General features: G+C 39.3%; 1 protein-coding gene across 2 annotated transcripts in view; it reads left to right on the forward strand.

The window, feature by feature from the left end:
- LOC123972929 (E3 ubiquitin-protein ligase RNF126-like) overlaps positions 1–6,216 on the forward strand; it is a 9,391-nt gene extending 3,175 nt beyond the window's left edge. The window contains exons 1-9 of one of the 2 annotated variants that reach the window (XM_046052700.1): positions 650–802; positions 2,033–2,091; positions 2,194–2,254; positions 2,355–2,593; positions 3,105–3,173; positions 3,258–3,327; positions 3,505–3,598; positions 3,948–4,063; positions 4,499–6,216. In XM_046052700.1, the coding sequence (XP_045908656.1) occupies positions 728–802; positions 2,033–2,091; positions 2,194–2,254; positions 2,355–2,593; positions 3,105–3,173; positions 3,258–3,327; positions 3,505–3,598; positions 3,948–4,063; positions 4,499–4,651 (936 nt within the window). In that variant the 5' untranslated portion in view covers positions 650–727 and the 3' untranslated portion in view covers positions 4,652–6,216. Of the gene's footprint in view, positions 1–649; positions 803–2,032; positions 2,092–2,193; positions 2,255–2,354; positions 2,594–3,104; positions 3,174–3,257; positions 3,328–3,504; positions 3,599–3,947; positions 4,064–4,498 lie in introns of those variants that run through there. The other variant, XM_046052701.1, reaches the window with a different exon arrangement.
- The last annotated feature ends 3,872 nt before the right edge of the window (positions 6,217–10,088 follow it).

The raw sequence follows: 10,088 nt of genomic DNA on the forward strand, positions 1-10,088 counted from the left end.
TTATAAGATTAAAGACAAGGCAAGGCAAGGCAAGTTTACTTGTATAACATATTTCAACAACAAGGCAAGTGAAAGTGCTTTACATAAAATACCCATAATTCGGTTTTGTAGAATCTTCATCATTTCTATAATAGGTTACGAATAATCAGGCTTATCACTTTCCTTGTTTTGCTTTTTTGATCTTCCATCTTTCACATCAGTCAAACCTGATCTTTATTGTACAATATTTATTTACATTTAATATAAACAAGAAAATTAACTTTGTAGTTATTTGATGGCGGCTAATAAATAAAAGTATTTGTATATTGGCTGGTAAAAATTGACTTTGGGCAAATAGATTGTGGAAATCAATAAGTATATTTTTATGCCAAACGTGCAAGTGAAAAAACCCATAACGTTAGGCCTCAGCAGAAATTCTAAATCGACAAAAAATGCAAATAGGCCTACAATTATACTGAAAATAAATTTTATATAAATGAATTCTTTTAAATGTCACAAGTGATGATTGATTAAATTTAAGATATATTAAGGTTTAATGTTAGACTTTCTCGCTTTTATTTAAATGTAAACATTAAATGTCATTTAATGTCCTGTTGTTGGTCATTTTCCATGGTAACTTTACGTTGGCGCTCGTGTGCTTCCGTTATGGTTTACGCCGACTCTTTCCAGGGTTTATGTCCCTCCCTGCTACCCGTCCGTACCGTACAAACTGCTCTACAGTTTAGAAATGGCTGAAGCTCCCCCACGGCCCTGCCGGTTTTTTTGCCACCGGTGTTCAGCAGAGATTTGTCCACGTTTACCGGTAAGGATCCAAGAAATATATTTGCCTACTTGAAGAATGAGAAATTATATTAGGGGTCGTATTGTTTTACGTGTGTGTGTTCGTGGTGCACACTCAGTCACGTCAACTCATTGCTAACGGTACTGTTTAGCTAGTTAGCTAGCCCCATAGGCAACAACTGTCCAGAGTGACAGTTAAGTTGGAGTAATTAAGTTGGCGCATACACTCGCGTTATAAACTTGTGTTTTAGACATGTAATTTCAGCGGTATAATGAACAGCAGCTAGAGAGAGCCCATCTTAACCGCTCGACCGGTGTCATAGTGGTGGCGCTTTAACGTCAGGAAGCAAGCTACCAGAAGAAAACCGTAGGTGCACTTTTTATTCCTGTCAGGCGGCGATTAACAGTAAGCAGGTTTCGGATTTGATTTAATGCTTTTCAGTCAGCTAATATTAAAGCCCTTATTGGGAATATCTTTACAGTAGGACTTGCTGTAAGCGTATTGTGGATGTACCGCAAAGAGAAGTAAAACGTTCATAATATCACTTCCATCCACAGCCAGTCTCAGTCAGTTAACATCGCTGTTGTGGCAACAGCTCGCTTGCCTACCACAGCAGTCTGTTGTCAAGCCATTCATGGGAAGCTTCTTGAATGTTACGGTTATTCTGTCAGCCAGCTGTGTGACAGCTCAAGAGCTTATATTTACTGATTGTAATATTTAACGTTACTGCATGTGGCATTTGCTTAACCACAGGCTATGGATTATCTGTCTGTTTGATTACCCATATGGTCTACATTAACATCAGCATGGTCTGCATTTCAAAGACATACATTTAAAGGAATGTATTTATTTATCATGATTTGACATCATATACTCAGTTACAAGTAGGTAGGTCTGGCAGGACTGGCAGGTACAAGTTTATAACATTTATAATATTCAGTTTTTGTTGAAAGTGTTTGTGATGATAGTAATTTTTGAGGCTGGAGTTTGTGGTACTTTTTTGTCCACCCCATTTAAATCAGTGATGGTAGACTAAATATTACACCTCTCAGTATAACACAAAATTACCATTAAGTTGAATCAACACCTCTCTAAACACTCTAACCTTTATAACTCAGAAAATTATGTATATGTTAGTCAAAGGCAACCTTCCTTGGATAGCTATGACCTATATGACTGAGAATCTTCAGATACAGATGTATATGTTAGCTATGGTGTGTAAATACTAGATATTTTATATTTTCACTATAGGACTACACCTGTCCACGCTGTGAATCTGGCTTCATTGAGGAACTGCCTGAGGAAAGAAGGTATGGAAGATTATGCTGTGTCTCATGAATGTGATAAATTTGTTGTGCAAGTGGATTTCTGAGTCTTATCTTTTCACTTTCTGTACCACTGTGTTCGTGCAGTAATGAGACTGGCTCTGCATCCACGTCCTCCAGCAGTGATCAGAACCGCCCATCATTTGAGGTCAGTGTGGCTTGTTATATCATCTGGTCCAGGTAAAAATTTTACGCCCTGCACCATGATTTGACATTGATTTTGACATTGCGTCTGTCTTTTCTGCTAGAACATGGATCATCAACATTTATTCACATTTCCCTCTGGGTATGGCCCGTTCGCCCTTGGGATTTTTGATGAAAACTTCGACCTTCGAACGCGGCTACCAACAGAGGACAACCGAGAGACAGAAAACAGGAGAGAAAGGGAAATGGCATCACGGCAGCGATACAGCGCACGGCAACCACGGGGTCGACATGTTCCTCGACGACAGGGTACGCGCCATGAAGGAGTGCCCACATTAGAGGGGTGAGACATTTCAGCAGTAGTGTGTGTTATGGGAGGTTGTTGTGGGACACAGGTGGATACAGGTAAAAATGTACCTATTTTGTGTGAGTAATAAATGCCTCTCATGTAATGGTAGAAAATACTTAAACAATATTATTTCCAGTTTAAGAAGTTGGTAACATGATGTGTTTAGATACTACTTCTAAACATAATGTAGAAGCTTGCTTAACTTGGTGTGGCGATGGAGCAGTGGATAAGACCTTTGGTGCAGGAGACCTGGGTTTGATTCCTGCTGCGACACATCCACCAGTGTGTCCTTGAGCAAGACACTTAACCCCTTGTTGCTCCTAAGCCATGCAACCTCTGATATACATAGCAATTGTAAGTTGCATTAGACAAAAACGTCAGCTAAAAAAATACATTTTCCATTTGTGGAATTTATGTAAAAAGACAAGACAAGTTAACAATCTGATTTAACAAATGCTTGTTGAATGTTATTTTTCTTTTTTGTGATGTTTTTTTCTGGATACAGGATTATCCAGCAACTAGTAAATGGAATCATAGCACCTACAGCCATGCCAAATATCGGGATGGGACCATGGTACGTAGAAGAAACTCTGATGCATGTTTGTTTAATAAAATAATGTTTACTGTGTTAAGTCTTGACTACCTTATTGTCCTACAGGGGAATGCTACATTCCAATCCAATGGACTATGCCTGGGGTGCCAATGGTCTTGATGCTATTATTACACAGGTATAAAAAGTGTTTTGTTTTTTATGCAACAGTGGAGATAAAACTGCATATCAATTAGGCAGCTACAGTATTACTACTAATTCAGCTAGATATAGATTGTCATTTACAGGAAAAAGCATGTTCTCATGCAGATGATCTCACAGCAATTTTTGCGACTCTGTTCTTTTTCACTTGTAGTTGTTGAACCAGTTTGAAAACACGGGTCCCCCTCCTGCTGACAGAGAGAGGATAAAGAGTTTACCCACCATCTCCATTACAGAGGAACATGTGGGTAAGTCCACATCTCTCTCTCACTCAGCGTCATAGCAGCTCTACAGCTCTTTGAGTTATGTCAGAACAGAAAGTTCTCCTTTTAAAACTATCTATCTATCTATCTATCTATCTATCTATCTATCTTTAGTTTTAGATCATCACAGACTCATGCAGGAAGATTCCTATGTTGTTATTAGTGGTAATAAAGGGAAGTTGTTGGATTTAACCTTAGACTGCACAGCAAATAATACAATACTAAACTCAAATAAACAGAATCGGTGTCAGCTGCACTTTTCCATGCAGCTGACGCAAGTGACCGTGTTTCTCTTTCTCACACACTGACACTTTGTTGTTTTCTGTTTGTGCAGGTGCTGGTTTAGAGTGTCCTGTGTGCAAAGAAGACTACAGCGTTGAGGAGAGTGTTAGACAACTGCCATGCAATCACTTGTTTCACAATGACTGTATAGTACCATGGCTGGAACAGGTATGTATGTATATTTATGTCCCAAACAGATGTTGATCACAGTATTTGATTGGTATTGTCTGCCCTAAGCTGTGTAGCTATATAAAGCCAGCTTTGTCTCAGATAATTAATTATAACCCATTGTGCTTTGTTAAAACAAAGGAAGCTATTCTTAACACACTGTAATACAGTAAAGTGTGTTAAAACAGCCAACAGTTTCAGTTAAATATATTAATACTGATGGTGTGTCGCAAAAAGAAAAAAACTGATTTGAATTGATTGAACTGATGTTGAATGATTCAGATCGGATGCCATAAAAAAAATCTGTTAAATACCTGACATTTGTGTAAAATCTGTAAAAACTGTTAGTTCAGAGCACACCGTCATGTTTATTTGATAATGTATAGAAAATATTTTTTTTTTTTTATGAGTCTCGTTTATCCTTGTTTCCCACAGCATGATACGTGTCCTGTGTGCCGGAAGAGTCTTAGCGGACAGAACACAGCAACAGACCCACCAGGTTTATCAGGAATGAACTTCTCTCCCTCCTCCTCCTCCTCTTCCTCCCCCAGCTCACCTAGCAATGAGAATGCTACCAGCAACTCATAGATTTTCACCTCACATCCGAAAACCTCACAACATACGTCAAACGAGACCCAACGTCTCCTCTCTACAGCTGAGACCAGGACAGTTGTCCGTTTCAATTCAAGGGGACAAAATTAGTTGAGGTGAACTCTGAATCTGTTGCAGACACAGTTAGTTATCATTCCTCCCCCTGTGCTGAACGGACGCTGGGTCCAGCTTCTGCTGCTATTGTTGCTGAGTATTTGAGGAGGTGGGACTGGGCAGTGTTGAAGGAGGATCCAGAAAGGATGTGAAGAATAATAATAAAAGTGGGATTGTGACCAGAACTGGAGCGGAGTTTGAGCCAGAGTGGACTGCTTTTTGATGGAGATGTGTCTGCCATGAGGCTAGGACACATTTTATATTTTAAAGACATGCTCTTTTAAAAAAAAGATTTAAAAAAATCCTGTGGTGGTGCAGAGTACATAGATGTGTAGATAGAGAATTCATTTTGAACTGTCAGCAACTGTACAGCTAATGGATAAAACTACAACCTTGTGGAAGGGAGTGTATGCATCTGATTTTTATTTATTGGCACATTTGTTTTTTTTTAATTTTGCACAAAATTCTGTCTGATGTTGCAACGCAATCTCACTCCCAACTCGTCACACATGGACGCTTGGTCAAGACCCCTTGGTGCCGCTTTTTAACGCCCTGGGTACCCCTTTAGTGTTGTTTCTGCAGGTGTTAGGGCTTCGTGGTTCGGAAGGTCCACAACTTTCGGTTAGACTTTTCATATAAAACTAGTGGTTAGTGTTTTAAAATGTTGCTATTTAGTTAGGTTGAGGCACCAGAATTACTTGGTTAGATTTAGGAAAACATCATGGTTTGTGTTAAAATAACTGTATGTTACTTAAGTGACTTAAGTTACGTATGTTACCTAATGTACTTTCTTAATGTAACTATAATCAATCACATGTTGACTTTTTGTTTCACACAGGAAACAAACACTGGCCTCCTGGGTGAATGTCCAATTTCTGGCCCGTCCACCCCAACTACCTCCTTACTCTGACTTTTCTGTTATGTTCTATTTATGTACTACAACTGCTTTCAGCATTCAAAAATTACACTAAAGAGCTTCTCCTTTATAGAGACTATGGTTGAACTATGACGCTAAAGGGCTTCCCGGTGTGTTACAAACTGATGCCAAGGGGTCATGACCATGCTTCCATATGTGACAACTTGGGAGTGAGAACGGGTTGGATGTTGAATGTGAATTTGGGTAAACTACTGAGCAAAAAAAAGAAAAAGATTTTTTCACATTTTTGCATTGAATAAGTCTTTTAGGACTTGTGTCTTTTGGTTTATCCTGAAAAGGTAAAGATCCACACAGCTCTAACAGTGGATGCATTTTTATTCCTCAAGTGAAAAAGTCGCAAATCTACTTATTTATTGAAGCCTTGCCCAAGATACAAACTGAGCATTGTAAAAGGAAAAAGGATATCTAAAAAAAGGAATGGGGATCATCTTACCTCTATGGAACTGACCAAATGTGTTTATTATTTTATTTACTGATTTTTCGTACAGTCACAATAAAGCGCTAAAACAAACAGATGTGGAGGTTTCTGCTGATAATGTGCATTTTCAAAATGTTGTCCTATGGGTACTGATTCATTTTCCACATTTAATAATGCTTCAGTATCAAACCCCATTTGTTTTTTATTAGGAGAAAGACTATAGCTTGACAGGCCTTCAACTACCTCCACAAACTGGGCAGCATGCCAATCTTGCATTTAGGGGCTCAAAATCAAAGTAGAACAAAAAGGTATTTGTCACATAGACAGCGAGGCCAGGAAATTTACAGCAATAATTAACAAGCAGGTGGTGACTGCGTCATCGGACCAGGGACCTGAGAGGTTTTCATATTCAAATAAATAGCAATAACAAATTAAATTTACATTCCCGATGGTTCCAACATTGCCAGTTCAAATAGATGAGGTGTTGCCAAATATGAAAAGCTGTTAATTTGGTTTTAATGGCTTATTTACATCACTGTGACAGAACAGTGGCTGTAGTTTATAAATTCTGTCTTAATTTGTTTTAAAACGGGGGGAAAAGACGTGCAGATTATGTAATTCCTCTCATTTGTTTTTACTAGTTCAGGACCTCTGTCTTTTGCTCCACACCAATAAGGCCATCACTTAATCGTCTCTATATAGGTTAACACTCTTCATTTTGATTAATGGTTAAACCCTTTTAGCTCACATATGGTACTTCAACATCTGCCCTCTTGTCTCCAGAACACTTCTTTTACTTTTATTGCCATTTCAGTGAAGTCTTTTTTGGTCTACATCACCCGACCAGGAAATTAAACTAAACCTTGGTGCAGCAGCTGTGTAGTTTTGCCTATTGAAATGGAGGGAGGATGGTGGAGAGAGTGAGGCAGTGAGAAAGGATGGGGACGGGAGACAGAGATGATGCTTATGACTTCTCAGCACTGATGTCAAAAGGTAAAAAAAATTAAACAAGATAATTAAGCACTAACCTGAAGTTGAATTCTTATTTGTTTTTTCAAGAAAAGGTGATATGTAGCAGAGATGGTATGTAAATTAAGTGAATGGCGCCAGTTACATTCATATTGCTATTGGTAAGTAGGCCTATGTGAGCATGTGTGTGTAAAACCTAGCTATCCATTACACATGTGGCCAAAATTAGACTCAACCAAAACTAGATCACAGAAAATAGGCTAGCTACTTTATCTCTTCTAAAGTGACAAAGCACAATGTCATCATGAGCACCCATCCTCATGATAGTGCTCTGTAGCTTTGGCCACTGGCACAAACATACATTTAGGCTATATTAAACTAATGTAACATCTTCCAATAGATATGCTAATAGAAATGCATTTACTAATGCACTACATACGTGGAACCAGCTTTTTCTATGCTCATACCATGCAGTTTGAAATAAGAGCACCCCATCAGTGATGCTGAACCTGCATCTGTGTGCAACAGCACAGTTCTGTCTAGGCCTACAAATACCTCTGCTGTAGCTTACTCGTTGACCCTTGTTACAGGTTGTATCTGCACATATTATGCAGTATAGCTGACTAAGCTGACTGCTTCTGAATGTTAAAGCATTTTGGTCTGTCAACTGTTGAAAGAGGACGTGTGTAGCTAACTGATTACTCCTCAGTGCTTTTTTTGGTGTTTTGCCATACTCACAGTTTTAGAAAATGAGGACTCAGAATGCACAGTAGCCTACCAACACGCAGGCCCTACATTTTTCTTGCTTGGAATATGTATGTCTACTTTCAATATGCTAAAAAAGCCTACTGTACCCGTACCCCTCGACAAGATCCACATTTGTACTCCTGTCGTCTGCACCTCTAAACTTACAAGGTCAGACTCCAGAAAATAATAATAATAATAATTATGATAATCTTTATTTGTAGAGCACTTTTCAAAAACAAGTTACAAAGTGCTTTAACAAGTGTAAAGACAATAATACCCAAAAAACAATAATACAAAAACAATACAAGATAAAGAAAAGAAAAGACTAAAATACATGTTTAAGATAAATATAAAATTAGTAAAATAGAATAAAATAAAAGGGATAAAATAAAGTCAAATAAGATCGGGAAAGGCTCTCCTATAAAAGTATGTTTTAAGAAGGGACTTAAAAGAGTTCACTGACCCAGCTGACCTGATTTCCTCAGGCAGGCTGTTCCAGAGCCTCGGGGCCTGACAGCAAACGCTCTGTCCCCTTTAGTTTTCAGTCGAGACTCTGGAACAGACAACAGACCTCTGCCCGAGGATCTCAAGGTACGTGCTGGTGTGTATGGGACTAAAAGTTCAGAAATATAACAAGGCGAGAGGCCATGAAGAGCTTTAAAAGTGATCAATAGAATCCATCCATCCATCGTCAACCGCTTATCCTGCGTACAGGGTCGCGGGGGGGACTGGAGCCAATCCCAGCTGACATCGGGCACAAGGCGGGGTACACCCTGGACAGGTCGCCAGTCCATCGCAGGGCCACACATAGACGAACAACCACTCACGCTCACACTCACACCTAAGGACAATTTAGGGTAACCAATCAAACCAATGAACCCACGACCTTCTTGCTGTGAGGCAACAGTGCTAACCACTGCCCATGTGATCAATAGAATTTTGAAGTCAATTCTAAAACATACTGGGAGCCAGTGTAATGAAGCTAAAATAAGAGTAATGTGGTCATATTTCTTGTTGTTCTGGTTAAAAGCCTGGCAGCTGAGTTCTGGACAGTCTGGAGTCGATCAATAGATTTTTAGTCTCTGTGTCCTTAAAAGTTAACATAGATTGAATTTTTGCCATATTTCTTGTTGTTGATAAAAACATGATTGAACAAGCTTTGTGGTGTGCTCCTCGAAATTTAAATTACTATCAAACCAGACACCAAGGTTCTTTGCAACAGGCTTAATGTGATTTACTAGGGAACCAGTAGATGGCAGTCAAATAAGATGTTTTGCCATCTGCTGCGACCCAATGACCAGGATTTCTGTTTTGTCTGAGTTCAGCTGGAGGAAATTATTTGACATCCATTTTTTAACTTCACAAAGGCAGTTGTTAAGTGAACTCAGCATTCCAGGGTCTGTGGATCTGACGGGCAAGTATATTTGTGTGTCATCAGCATAAATATGAAAAGAAATGCCATGTTTATGGATAATATGTCCAAGGGGAAGCAGATACAAGGAAAACAAAATGGGTCCTTAGACCGACCCCTGAGGCACACCATATTTAACTGGACAGAATGAAGAGACATAATTGTTTACAGACACGCAAAACTTCCTATTTGACAGGTAGGATGAAAACCATTCTAGGGCCGTACCAGAGATCCCCACCCAGTGCCTCAGTCTCATCAACATGATGTTGTGATCAATGGTGTCAAAAGCAGCGCTAAGGTCCAGGAGTACCAGGACTGAGCACATACCTTCATCAGCAGACATTAAAAGGTCATTGGTGACTTTAAGCAGGGCAGTCTCAGTGCTGTGGTACTTCCTGAAACCAGACTGAAACTTTTCAAATATTTTGTTATTTTCCAGTACAGTGAGCAGCTGTTTGGACACAATTCTTTCTAGAATCTTTGCAATAAAAGGCAGTTTGAAAACAGAGATCAAATGGGGCCCAACAGAATCTATTACTTTCAGTAGAAACTTTGTAGGTATTACATCAAGTGGGCTGGAGGACACTCTCATTTGTGATACTGTTTTTAAAAGCTCAGACAAGTCGATGGGATAAAACTGGTTAAAACTCTCTTGTTGCTGGTGAGGAACCTCTGAGTAAGAGGCCGCGGGGGTAATAGAGGCTCTGATTGACACCACCTTATTGGTAAAATAAGATAAAAACAATTCACAGTCATCATTACTTCCAGCTGAGGCACAAGGAGGGGTTGGGTTTACCAGCTGATCCACAGTCTTAAACAGAAACCTGAGATTGTGTTT

This window comes from Micropterus dolomieu, linkage group LG06 (genome assembly GCF_021292245.1).
Source record: "Micropterus dolomieu isolate WLL.071019.BEF.003 ecotype Adirondacks linkage group LG06, ASM2129224v1, whole genome shotgun sequence".
Classification (NCBI taxonomy): domain Eukaryota; kingdom Metazoa; phylum Chordata; class Actinopteri; order Centrarchiformes; family Centrarchidae; genus Micropterus; species Micropterus dolomieu.